This window comes from Chaetura pelagica, unplaced genomic scaffold, assembly GCF_000747805.2.
Source record: "Chaetura pelagica isolate M959 unplaced genomic scaffold, ChaPel_1.0 scaffold48, whole genome shotgun sequence".
NCBI classification, from domain to species: Eukaryota; Metazoa; Chordata; class Aves; order Apodiformes; family Apodidae; genus Chaetura; species Chaetura pelagica.
Window position 1 is genome coordinate 797,455 of NW_009954241.1, and position 12,611 is coordinate 810,065.

Consider the following 12,611-nt stretch of genomic DNA (forward strand, 5'->3'; position numbering starts at 1 on the left):
TCCTGCTTTCTTGTTTACTTGTATTTTCAAGGTTGCACAGGTGCTGATAAGTAGATCTAAAGGCATTAGATGTGTATGGAGTTTTCTGTGTTGAAAGGCTCTTGAATTGGAGATCTCTGTGCATGTTAGGAGTGGAATAGAGAGTAAGTTGGTTTTAGAAAAATAAATTGTATGGATAACTAGTAAAGATCATTGCCAAACTTAGAATTGAAGAAAAATTAACTAAGAATAGCTCTAGTAAAGCACTGAATTGCTTTACTACTTAACAAAGTGTATTTCATACGGTAACTGAACTTCTAAAAGAAAATTATGCTTCTTCATTAGTGGCAAGTAATGTAAGTGCCTCCCAAGCATAAAGAGCTTGTCTTCATTCTAGATGGTAAGCAGGATGAGCAGTTTGTTAAGAAAAGAAGTAGGAGCATTGATTCTCCTAAGTTCTGGTACCAGTTACCCAGCAAGGAGTGTTTACGGTGGGAAAAAAGGCAACACAGGGAACAGTTCTTTGAAGTGATGCAAGAGGCTCTTTCCTGTGTGCATAGCAAAATGGCAGGAAATAGAACATAGCCAGAACGTTTAAAAATTAATTAAAGATACTCATTTTTAAGAGTGATGATCATGTAGTTAGGTTTACCAACATGAGAATATTTCAGTGGAGAGAGCAGAAAACACCACTTTGTGGTTTAATACATAGGTGATTTCTGAATTTTATATGAAGTATCATGCAGGCTCTTCCACTTCAGAGGCTATATTTCATATTTTTTTTAAGTATTTTGAATGGAACATGGCACTCAGCTAGTTTGACATACATAGGAAAAACAAACTGGTAAGATTGTAAAAGATCAATCCAGTACTGAGCAGTATCTTCTAGTTGTGTGTGTCAGAAGCTGAGTGCTGATGTGATACTCGGCCAAGGGAGGAATATGGTTAGCTTTTCACAACCAGTTCTGATGTTCTTAGGAGAAGCCAAGTAAAGAAGTCAACCTGCCATCCTACTCCCCCCAAATTACATAAAACTACTTGTAGGGAGACCTACAACTGCTTGAAATGAGGTTGTAGTGAGGTGGGTGTCAGTCTGTTTTCCGAAGTAGCAAGTGATAGAACTAGAGGAAATGGCCTCACGTTGTGCCAGGGAGGGTTTAGATTGGATATTAGAAGAAATTTCTTCACTGAAAGGATTGTCAGGCACTGGAACAGGCTGCCCAGGGAAGTGGTGCAGTGGTAGAGGTGTTAGTGGTGGAGGTAGCAATGTTAGGTTTTGGACTCAATGATCTTAAGGATTTATTCCAAGCAATGTGATCCTGTGATTCTGCTGTCATGGAGTTTAAATTCTGTTTGTAAGCACCTTAGCATAGGGTAGCTGGCACCATCTGAAAAGTATACCTTGATAATCCATGATTGTTGCTAGGAAGGGTGGAGTGAAAAGTGATTTCAGTACCATAAGGAAGCACCAAATTATGTATAGAAGTGGATGAATTAATACTTTGCTGATGTCCCTCTGGTCCTTCTCATGTTGTTTTGTCTTACAAATAGCTGTTCTGAGGTGCCACTTGGTGCTTTATGCACATGCATGAATGTGCTTTCAGATTAATTTCACAGGTAGCTAAAAATTATTTTTATGGAGACAGATGCTTGGGATTTATTTTGTTTGTGTAGGAATTTATTAGAGTTATTTTAGCGCATATGTAAAAATAATACTGTATCATTTGGTAAATGATTTGACATTGTCTCTTTACTAAAAGTTCCACAGAAACAGACTGTTCCAGTTGCACCAAGAACTCGAATTAGCCCAGAAGAATGTAATTTAGAAGTAATTCATGTGCAAAACAGACTGCCTGCTCTGAGTTCTCAGCTTCCAGTAGAAGAGCCAAAAGAACAGGCAGTTGAAGGAATTCAAGGTCAGTTGATAATGCTCTTTAAAAATGTGTACCAGGGAATGTCATTTTACAACAGGCTGAGCAGTGAGAATAAATGCTTTTAATTTTTAAGTCAGCATCAAAAACTATGTGTGGAAATGCCCTGAAAATCAAAAAGCTCTCTGAAGTATTAAAAGATTAATTCTGACATATTCTTACCACACAAATAGGTCTAATGTTATAATTTTGTGTAAGTATTGGAGTACTATATTTGCTGTTACAGGACAGCTGATACTAGGAAAATTGTGTGAACAGTGAGCTTTGTTTTTACTTCTCTTATGAAACTCCTGAAGGAAAATGGCATAACATTTAAAGGCAATCCAAGTATCTTTCCAGCATGAGTTTTGTTACAAGGAAATATACATATGTCTGTGTTTGTTAGTAATGAGGAATCATAGAAATAACTCAGTGGAAAAATATCTGTGTAAGAAGTAGTTAGTTTACTCTTGCCCAGTGTTTAAATATTTAGATTGCTGGGTAAAATTTGGTTTGAGTTAAGAGATTTGTTACATCAGCTCACAGTCATTGTTAAGGAACGGTAAATATTTGTTATAAAAAATATCTTTCAGTCTCTTAGTTTTCATATAGATGTATTTGAAATCTTTCTGCCAGCATAAAATAATTGAAATTATATCTGTGAAGTACGTAAGAAGAAGCTTTATCAGTCTTAGTCTAAGTTAATGTACAGAATATATTTATACTAAATATTTTTGCTTTTTTTACCATGGAAACAGTAATAGCATCTTGTTAGGAAACCTACAGAAAGCAAGTCAAATGTAGAACAGTGCTATTCTGCTTCATTTCACCTCTACTAGGAAGACCAGAAAGTAGTCCCTCATTGTTAGCAGCTTTTCTGTGAGTGTATTCTCTGAAGAGTCAATACTTGCACAAATGAGGAGGAAGAACTTGGTCATTCTAAGTTGCCCTACCCATAGACCTGGTTAATGCTGAGCACTGCTTGTGGGCAATACTAGAGTCTTCCAGTAGTTAGATTTTGCCAAGCCATCTGGATGGAGAAAGCTTGCTGTTTCTGAAACAATGAGAAGGGGGTTTGGAATAATGAGAATGGCTTATTTTTGTTAGAAGTGTGGAAGTTTCCGTTTTTTTTTTAATATCAAAGAATTAGAAGAATATTCTTCAGGTCTTTACAGTTTTATTTTGTGATGCAGTAAAATATGCTTATAATTACTGGGTTTTTTTCAGGAGTTGAACAAAAGGAACTCTCTTCTCGGCTCCAGATTGATCCTGCCATCGATGATACATTGCAAGTGACTCAAGGTTAAGTCTTGTGATCTTTTATTCCTAAAAAAAAGTCTGGTTTTCAAATTGAACACTACTGGTCAGTGAATATTAAAATACAACTTTCAAATTTGCAAATAACTATACTGATTACTAATATTTTCTAATTTCTACATCTCTAAGCAGTAAAAGCATTACATCAGTAAATGTTCAAAGCCTAAGAGATTTTGGGGAGGTGTGGACCCCCTTCAATGCTGTTTCAGCGTAGCGATTCCAGTAACAAAGTTTTGTGGTCTGGCCTATGCCTCCTGTTGATCCACTTATGTGGAATAAGCAAGGAAGTAAACCTTTTTCTGGAAGCTACTAGTAAGAAATTAAAACAAAATAATACTAGCTTATTGACCATGTAAATTGATATTTAAAAATATGCTGTAAGTTAAGAATATATCTACAACCTTATTTTTCTTTTTTCTGTGTAATTTTTCTCCCAATTCAGATTACTATGATGCAGAATCTATGGTCCATACAGACACTAGGTCATTTATACTGAAGAAGCCCAGGTTGGCTGAGGAAGCAGTGCCACAGAATCAGCAATTGGGAAGGAGGGCTACAGAGGCAATACGACTCTCAGGACGTCTAATACAGACAAGGTAAAACGTTAGTACTTTTACGACTGCTGTTATTCAGTGTTTGTTGGTGGTTTAGATGGAATCCTTCAGTCATACTTGTGCTTTATCAGTCCAGTCTGTGACATCATGGAAAATGGACTGACATTGAATAGGAGGGAAAAAACAGCAGAGGCAAAACACCTCCCAGCAATCCTAAATAGAAGAAAGTTCCCATCGTCACCTGTAGCTTGAGCATGTCTTTGATTTACAAGAAGGAAGAAGAAGGAATAGAAAAGTACTGCTCTTTCTTGTCATAGCTGTTCTCATATCTTGATGAAGTAATAATTTTGCTTAAATTACCTTTAGTTTTACATGTTTCACACTGAGATGATGTTTTTTAAGAAATGTCTTTTAACACAATATTGAGTGTGGTGGGTCCTGAGCTCTCAGTTCTGGAGGGAGAACAGCAGGTTCCGACGCAGGTTGCTCAGTACCCAACACCCAACGAACGGTGAAGTGGCATGTGGGACAAGTCTTTTAAGGCTCCTTCCTGGTGAGTTTGGCCAAGAGAAGTTTAAAGTTCACATCAGCTTTAAATGATGTTTTGTAGATGTTTTTTTCATTTCCCCAAAGGAACGATGGCCAGTGCACAGTCATTTTCTTAACTTGTTAAAAGGCCTTGATAGTTCCTGCTACCAAAATGTTTTTGTCTCTTACCTGGTAGAGTTAAAAAACACTCAGAATAATGTGATGTACTTCATCACTGTGTTTGAGAAACTGTTCATGTTTCCTTTCCATGAGTGGATTTAAACAGCCTGTGTTAATTAAAAATAAAACCAACAGTGAATTAACAGCCCCAAAAGGATAAACTTGCGATGTCACAGTTGTAAACTATCTACAGGAAAGTGGTAGGTTTTTGCACTTGAATAGATCAATTTCTGATTGCTTGCACTTGAAAGTTCTGGCTAGTGATGTTTTAAATTTGTGGTGTTTTTTTTTCTTTTTTCTTAAAGGTGTTCTGCACTGTAGTTCCTTTTAGCCTAATTCCGTAGAGAAGCAAAGTTTATAATATGACTGTCAAAGTGAGAGCTCCATAGTGCTTTTCCAAATATTTAGAATCACATGCCATTCAGGAAATCCTTTTGGTGAAATGGGTGGGACAGCGGAAGAGTGGAGAGAAGTTACGGATTCCCTGTTTTTCTACTCCCTCTTTTATCCACATTGACAACTCCCAGATACAGGAGAGTGAGCTATACTGATCTTTCCATCAGGCTGAGCATCAAAAGTTTGTAGTGTCAGTATTTCAATTCTCTCTTCCTAGTCCTAAAAATTTTTACACCTGCTGTTTCATAATGCACTATTCAGTATTTTTGAGGAGGTGCCTGTTTTCTCTGTTAAAAGATTCGTGATTCCAAGAATAGTATTTAACATAAAATTGTAAATTTATCAAAAGATTAATCACTTTATTTAGCTGTGTGTGTAAGTGAGCTTTCAGGCCTATCTGTTGAGCAGAATGCAACAAATGGAAATGCACTGTCATATTCTCTGTTGCATGCCATTGAAAGCTGTATTTCTTCTTAGTGCTTCAGAAAGACTTAAGAAGGCAGGCTGTTAATTGGAGTATATTATTAGTAGTGCTAAAAGAAGGTTTGTTACTGTGTGACTCTCCACAGATTAGCTTGTGCTACTTTTAGCTACTAGTGCAGCTCACTTTCACTTAAACCTCTGGAGTCTGAATATCTATTTTTACTATATTTCTTTGTTTAATAGAGACCAGCTTGCACAGCCAGAGAAACCTGCTAGTCCCAAGTTTATTGTCACACTGGATGGGGTGCCCAGTCCACCAGGATACCTTTCTGATCAAGAAGAGGAAGATATGTGTGTAACTGAAGGATTAAAGCCCATCACCCAGAGTATGTGTGCTGGCAAAGGGTTAAAAGGCCTTCGAGCACAGCAGATGCAGATTGTAACCACACACCTAGAGAGCTGTGATGGTAATTATGCTTAACAACAGAAGCTAAGATTAATGTGGTGGTTTGATTGTGTGTAGAACTCTTGAATAGATCATTCTTAAGAAATCAAAGTGATGGTGTTTATTCCTCAAATCAGAACATTCTTTAGGCAAATGACGTAGTTTGGTGGGGCCATATGTTTAGAAGCCTTTATTTTTATAAACTAGAACAGTATCAGAGTACTGCCCTTGCAAATCTGTGCTTTTACTAGTAGAGTCTCTTTTGTACTCCTTACAGAAGCTCTTTGGTGCAGAAGAGTGTTGCTAGTACAGTTATATCTCTGTTAGGGTTGCTTATTTGATGAGCTGTGCTATCCAGAAGTAGCACAAGTGTGCACCCAGAACCAGGTCAGTGTGGAAGAGCTTTGTGCAGGCAGTGGGGTTTATGGTAGAACAGCATCATTGGGCTTCAGCGCGTTGCAAGGCAGTGGCAGAATGAGGCTGAGGATAGAATGAACCTGGAGCAGGAGTGTCACTAAGTAAGGTTACCTCTCGGTAAGTTTAGCAGTCCTGGAAGGCTTTGAAAATCTGAAGGTTTAGATGGATTTGGGAGAGTAAGACAACAGTGAAGGTGTATGTTTTTTTGCCTGAATTTGCAGAATGAGATTTTAGAAATAATGTTAAATAGGAGAAACTCAAAGTCCCATGTTCCTTTAAGTAGTAAAGGTATTGAATGTTTCAGTTTGGACTTCCTTAAAATACTTTTTGGATTAGAGCCTGGGTTCGGGTAACAGAAGTGAATGCGGTGTCTGAGCAAAGTACATGAAAGTGGTTCTTTTTCAGTGTGTCCCCCTGTACTAATAAATTGTATCTGATTCATGTAAAAATTGGTTACTTTATCTCTTGAAATCATTGTCTAGAGCCAAAAATACCCTGGAGAAAGTAAGCATAGCTGTTACTCACAGATGGCTCAGCAGAAGTTGTAACTAAGGTTCAGTCGAAGAATTCTTGTCTTGTCTTGTCTGATCAGTGTCTGGCCTGTTTGGCTTTCACACCTCAATTTGGATTTGTGAATAAAATTAAATTATTTTGCTTGTAAACAGTGCAAGTTTGATTATCACCAAAGGGCAGCTGTCAGTCCAATATTACTTTTTTCCAAAACTAATTTTCTTCTGACAATGTTTGTACATACATTTTTACTTGTCATGACTGTTTTGATCCATAGGGGCTTGTCAAGAATTGGGTTAAAAGGAGAGAGAGAATAAAAAATATTATGAAGTTCAGTTATGCTGTATTGTGTATGCCAAATTCCATATAGAATGATAAAGGTCCCATCTTGGTATTTTACCTTTCTTCTTTACTTCGTAGTGGATATGGAAGAGTTAAATGTGCTGCAAAAACAGGAGAAGGTGCTTGAGCGCTGCAAGTACTGGCCTGCCTGTAAAAATGGAGATGAATGTGTGTACCATCACCCCACACTGCCTTGCAAGTGAGTAGTGCAAAGCTGCTCCTCTTGACCTGTTATTTTGATTTCAGTGCTACAAATTTCTCTTCTCTGTTAGTAAATATTCCAAGGCAGTGTCAGTCTGTAAGGGTAGGAATCACAGCTCGATTCTCACACTGTAATTTCTTCTGTTTTCCTCCCATCTACTATGTGTCAGAAAACAAGGATGTTTTTCATAAGCAGAGTCACAGCTGTGCTCATGCAGATGAAAGCTTCCTTTAGCACACAGGCTGGTGTTTTTGTGGTGCTTGGAGATGTGGGAATTGGTGTCTTCTTCAAATAAGAGGCACTGTTTTGTTAGCTGTCAAAATACTTTTGAACATGTTAGCGTACCTTTGCATGGTAATGCAGGATTTTTCTTTTATTTGAAAGCAAAGGCTAACTCTTGAACATGTGCTGTACCTTTGGCTTCTCTTCCACAAGCAGCAACAGTCTAGAAAAATAATTGATTTTTTGCAATACATATTACCAGATGGGGTTGCTTAATGAATTATCTTTTAAAATCTGACATAACTAAATTAAAAGTAACGTTTTCTCTTCAGTAAATGAACCATATTACTTGTCAGTTCTGTGCCTTTGCTGCTCTGCACACTAAGAATAGTGCATCTTGGCTTGCAACAACTATCTTGCTACCAAACTCCACTGAGTGTGAGGTAGTTGGATGATTTACTGCTTGTAAAGCATGTCCTAGGGAACATGAATGCAGATCTCTGTGTGCAGCTCATACACCAGACCTGCCTGCTTTGCTTTGGAAGTAACTAATACATGTGCACAAGCCCTGTTGTAGTTGTGGCTTTCTGTGGTATTTTGGCTTTTGTGTGCAGCAGCTGCTTGGGGATTTTGCTCTGAGTGTGGGCTTATCACTTCATTTCTCTTCCCACAGAGTTTTTCCTAACTGCAAATTTGCTGATAAATGCTTGTTCATCCATCCAAACTGTAAATATGATGCAAAGTGCACTAAGCCAGACTGTCCTTACACTCATGCCAGTCGACGAACCCCCCATCTGTCTCCTAAACCAGGTGAGCACCTCTTGGTTTTCTGATCTTTTCAAATGAAAGTGCTGAAGGGAAAATTCTATTTGGAAGCAGAAATTGACAGTGGTGAAAATAATTTTTTTGCTTGATTTAACTTAATTTTTCAAGTCTTAATGCTAGATGAATAATAATTGACTGTTACCACAAAAACAGTTACCAGAAAAATCTCTGAACCCTCCTATGCAGGAGTCCATAAGAAATCTAGGCAAGGCTGAAGTGTGAGTCTTGCACAAGTCTCCTGTCTTCTGGGAGGGTTATCCAGCACTGCAGTTCTACTCACATTTGTTTCTTAAATTGGTTGCATGTATTGAAAAACAAAGGTTTCTGTCTTTGCAAGAACATTTTTTTCCTTTAATGACACTGTAGGAGTTAACTTTATGTAATGAGGAGATGAATTTCAGGGATGAGGTTACTCAGTGGAGGCAATAGCTGTGTTTGGATTATAGGTTCGTATTCCTGAGCCTTTGAGCAGTGCCAAGGTGGAGAGCCTTCTCTCCACTGAAGTCATGATCTTTAGGAAGTGGTTCAGCCCTTAGTCATAGTACGATGCAATTTTGTTACTTTGCCAGAAGGCAGAGCACAATGTGCTTACCTCCTGTATCATTTCCAGCAGCTCCTGTGTATTCTTGGAAAGTCACTTCCTGCACTTTTCAACTCCAGCAGGCTTGCTGCTCTCTTCATCTAACATGCATGTCTCTGTATACCAGACTCTCTGCTTCATTTGTTGGAAGCTTTGCCTGGTACTTTCTGTCCTGAAACGATGAACCGAGACTGACTGCCCGACAGGCTTGTTCTGCCCCAGGATGGGATACACACAGGGCATTCTGATGTGCTTCCTGTATTTCTTTACTTTCTTGCAGAAGGATTGATATATTTAAGTTTGTGCAGTACTATATGAAAAACACTTTATTCTGATTCAGGCTGACTTCCTGTTCTTTTCTACTTTTAGCAGCACTACCTACACCATCTGTATCCCCCAGTCCACTGTGCAAGTTTTTTCCTGCTTGTAAGAAAATGGAATGTCCGTTTTATCACCCAAAAGTAAGGCTTATCTCCTATCTCTGCCCTTCCTTTCTAGAAAGACACTGCTGTGGGTCAGAAAATGTCAGTAGGAGTTCACACTTTTTGCTTTTACTTTTCACATTATATCTTCAGCTCAGAAACAGAATATGCAAAACCAGTGACTTAAAAAAGCTGGAAAAAGTACTTTGGAAAGATGTCTTCCTACCATATGTTTCTGGGGAGTTCCAATAGGCAGACAGCCACAGCACTTGTCAAAAATCTGCCCAGCCAGGATGCTGGGGGCAAAGGAAGAGGACATCTTGTAGCCTGTCTGGAAGGAATATGTGTCAGACGTTTGACTCTTCATTCCAATGTGCTGCAATATGCAAGAACGTTAAAGATTGTCTAGTTACCCTGCAATGTATAAATGTACTTTATATAGTACAACAGTTTATGCCCGAGTACTCCTATTGTAGGGAATCATGGTACTGCATATTCTTAAGCCAGCAAGTTTAGTGCTTTTTCGAGCCCCAACTGCTGAAATGCACTGGGTCCCCAAAACTGCTCACAGATATTATTAGCCAGATCCTCTGGCTTTTCCTCTGTTGTTCAGATAATAATGCATCATGCTCCTACCTTGTACGCACAGATCAACTGAAATTAAACTCTGAATCTTTAAAAGCAGAGGAACCTTCCACCTCTCAGGGCAGTGGCAGTTTTGGAGCATCCAACTCTTGATGGGTAATTTTGACAAAGGATTTCCTTCTGTCGCTGGCTGAAGTGATTGCACTAGGTCAGGTAGCTGTTGATTGAGTTCTGTCTCAGACAGGTCATAGAGTAATGCAGATTTGCATGCAACATGTTTTAGGTTAGCTTGTTCAGGAGTTCAGCCAGCCAGACTGGAGTAGCCTCTTCTGAAATGCTTTCTTTTTTAGCATTGTAGATTTAATACCCAGTGTACAAGACCAGACTGCACTTTTTACCACCCAACTATTGCTGTACCTCCACGCCACGCCTTGAAATGGACTCGAACTCAGACCAGGTGAGGTGCTTCTTACTCAGTTTTATTTTTCTTGGGTAGGTTTAGAGTGTATGTTATGACTTATGTAACAAATATAACTTTACTCACAGGAGTAATGTGTATATGTGGGATGAACAGTGAAGGTCAGATGAAGAAAGATACCTGTTACAGGCATCTTTGTTTTAAAGAGAACTCTGTACTCTGTTGTTTTTAGTACCATAAACTATTGTGATGCAACCCTGAAAAACAAGTGTCTTGCAGGTAGAATATGTCTGAGCCACTGGAATCCTGACCTGGACATGTTGTGTTTACTGAGGTTTATTTGAATAATGTTGAAAATCCAACATCAGCTCTTCTTTACTGTTGTTTTATCTTGTGTCCAACCTGTCTAGTCCACAAAATGTTCATATTTCTGGCAGAACAGCTCATTCCTGCCATCTATCTCTGATTTCATAAAGTGGTAGCAAATTTCTCAAAGCTGCAGTCATTGGTCTGTCTTAAAGACTGTCAAATCAATTGAGTCTTTCACCCCAACTGCTCTCATCTGCAAAGGTCTTAATCATTACAGGGGTAAGATCCATCAGTTCTCAAATCATCTTTATGGACTGGTATGATTGTTACTCAGGTAAATTGTTTTTCTCTCTCCCCTCAGTGAATGATGATGATACAGCTCGGGACTGAACTTTGCCTCCTTCAGACAGCAGCAGATAGGAAGATGAACCACCAGGAGCACAGGATGTTAGAAAAATTAATGCATTTTGAACTTTTAATATACAGTGTTTTCATAAAATGAGGTTGATTGCATATTTGAAATGTCTCTAATTTTCCAAGTTTGTAAGTTGGAGCGATTTTACATTTTTTTTACACTGTAAGAAGAAAATGTCTGTGTAAGAAAATATTTACTTTGAATTCCATTAAAAACTTTCAAAGCACATGTTGTGTTCTATTGGGTGCTGTTTCTTGATTAAGATTAGGTGTGTTGAAGAAGTAAGTGTATTATCAGAAGGTCTTAGAAAGCTTATTCCTGTATATACTATTTGTTCAGCAGAGGTTTGGTGCAGCACATACAGCTGCACTTTTGTCCTTGCAAGTCGTGACTGATCTCTTCAGCCATGGGGAAAAAAGCTGTGACTGGTTTGTTTTTTTTCCATGTAGTAGTCATCATAGCCCTGACACTTTCTCAAGTGGGAAAAAACCAAAGACAAGGGAACAGAAATACTTCATAAGCACATACAATAAAACAGCTAATGGTATTGTGCTCTATTTTAAAAAAAAACAACCCTACAAAATTAAATACCACTTCACTTGAAAATAAATGGTTTCAGATGTTTCTGTTTACACCAGGAAGACAGAAAGTGCCTCTCTGAATCTCCTTCCAAAGAATCTTTTTCTTTCAGTACACCTGACTACTGGGCATACTTTGTGATCATCTCATTTGAGAAAGTTCCTGTGACTTAAATTGCAAATAAACTTCTCAGACGGTGACCATAAATACATTTAAGCAGTATTATAATGATGAAAAGTGTTGAGCAGTAACATAAATGCACTTTTTTATTAAATCTTTATATCTTTTGGGGAACTACATTTTCACAAAAATATACAAAAAGAATTTATTTTTACAAATATTTACATTTGATATCAATGCGAGCTACATACTTTAAACTTAAATTTGACAAATATAGTCTTGAATTTTGAAACTTAACACTCCAGGAAAGTATTTTTAATTTTTTTTGGTGTGAAATAAAGTACTGAAATTCATATTCAAATTTTAAAAAATCTTAATTAATGCAAAAATCTGACATTTATTTTTATATATATATATATATATATGTATACTTTGAATAAACATACATTGTTACAGGGATTAGATGTTTATAGTGGAAACCAAAATGGAATACAGTTAAAAACATGATCCTCATTACAGTAATACATGACCATACCTTTGGACTAGTTTAAAATACCTTTTTTTTCTTTTTTTTTTTTCTTTTTTTCTTTTCTCCTTTGTTAAAGCAAGAGGGATTATCTGACACACTCAGTAACGAAACAACACATCTGAACATATATATGTATATTTTAAATAAACATACATTGTTACAGGGATTAGATGTTTATAGTGGAAACCAAAATGGAATACAGTTAAAAACATGATCCTCATTACAGTAATACATGACCATACCTTTGGACTAGTTTAAAATACCTTTTTTTTCTTTTTTTTTTTTCTTTTTTTCTTTTCTCCTTTGTTAAAGCAAGAGGGATTATCTGACACACTCAGTAACGAAACAACACATCTGAACGACAACTGGATTTTAAGCTTGAAGAACTACAGTAAAATACTTAT

At 37.4% G+C, this 12,611-nt stretch overlaps 1 protein-coding gene across 1 annotated transcript in view; it reads left to right on the top strand.

Annotated features, from left to right (window-relative positions):
• Positions 1-11,205, top strand: part of ZC3H14 (zinc finger CCCH-type containing 14) — a 22,619-nt gene extending 11,414 nt beyond the window's left edge. The window contains exons 8-16 of the mRNA XM_010003704.1: positions 1,740-1,895; positions 3,117-3,191; positions 3,649-3,802; positions 5,531-5,754; positions 7,080-7,200; positions 8,099-8,235; positions 9,200-9,291; positions 10,188-10,294; positions 10,926-11,205. Of these exons, the coding sequence (XP_010002006.1) occupies positions 1,740-1,895; positions 3,117-3,191; positions 3,649-3,802; positions 5,531-5,754; positions 7,080-7,200; positions 8,099-8,235; positions 9,200-9,291; positions 10,188-10,294; positions 10,926-10,932 (1,073 nt within the window). The 3' untranslated portion in view covers positions 10,933-11,205. The remainder of the gene's footprint in view (positions 1-1,739; positions 1,896-3,116; positions 3,192-3,648; positions 3,803-5,530; positions 5,755-7,079; positions 7,201-8,098; positions 8,236-9,199; positions 9,292-10,187; positions 10,295-10,925) is intronic.
• The last annotated feature ends 1,406 nt before the right edge of the window (positions 11,206-12,611 follow it).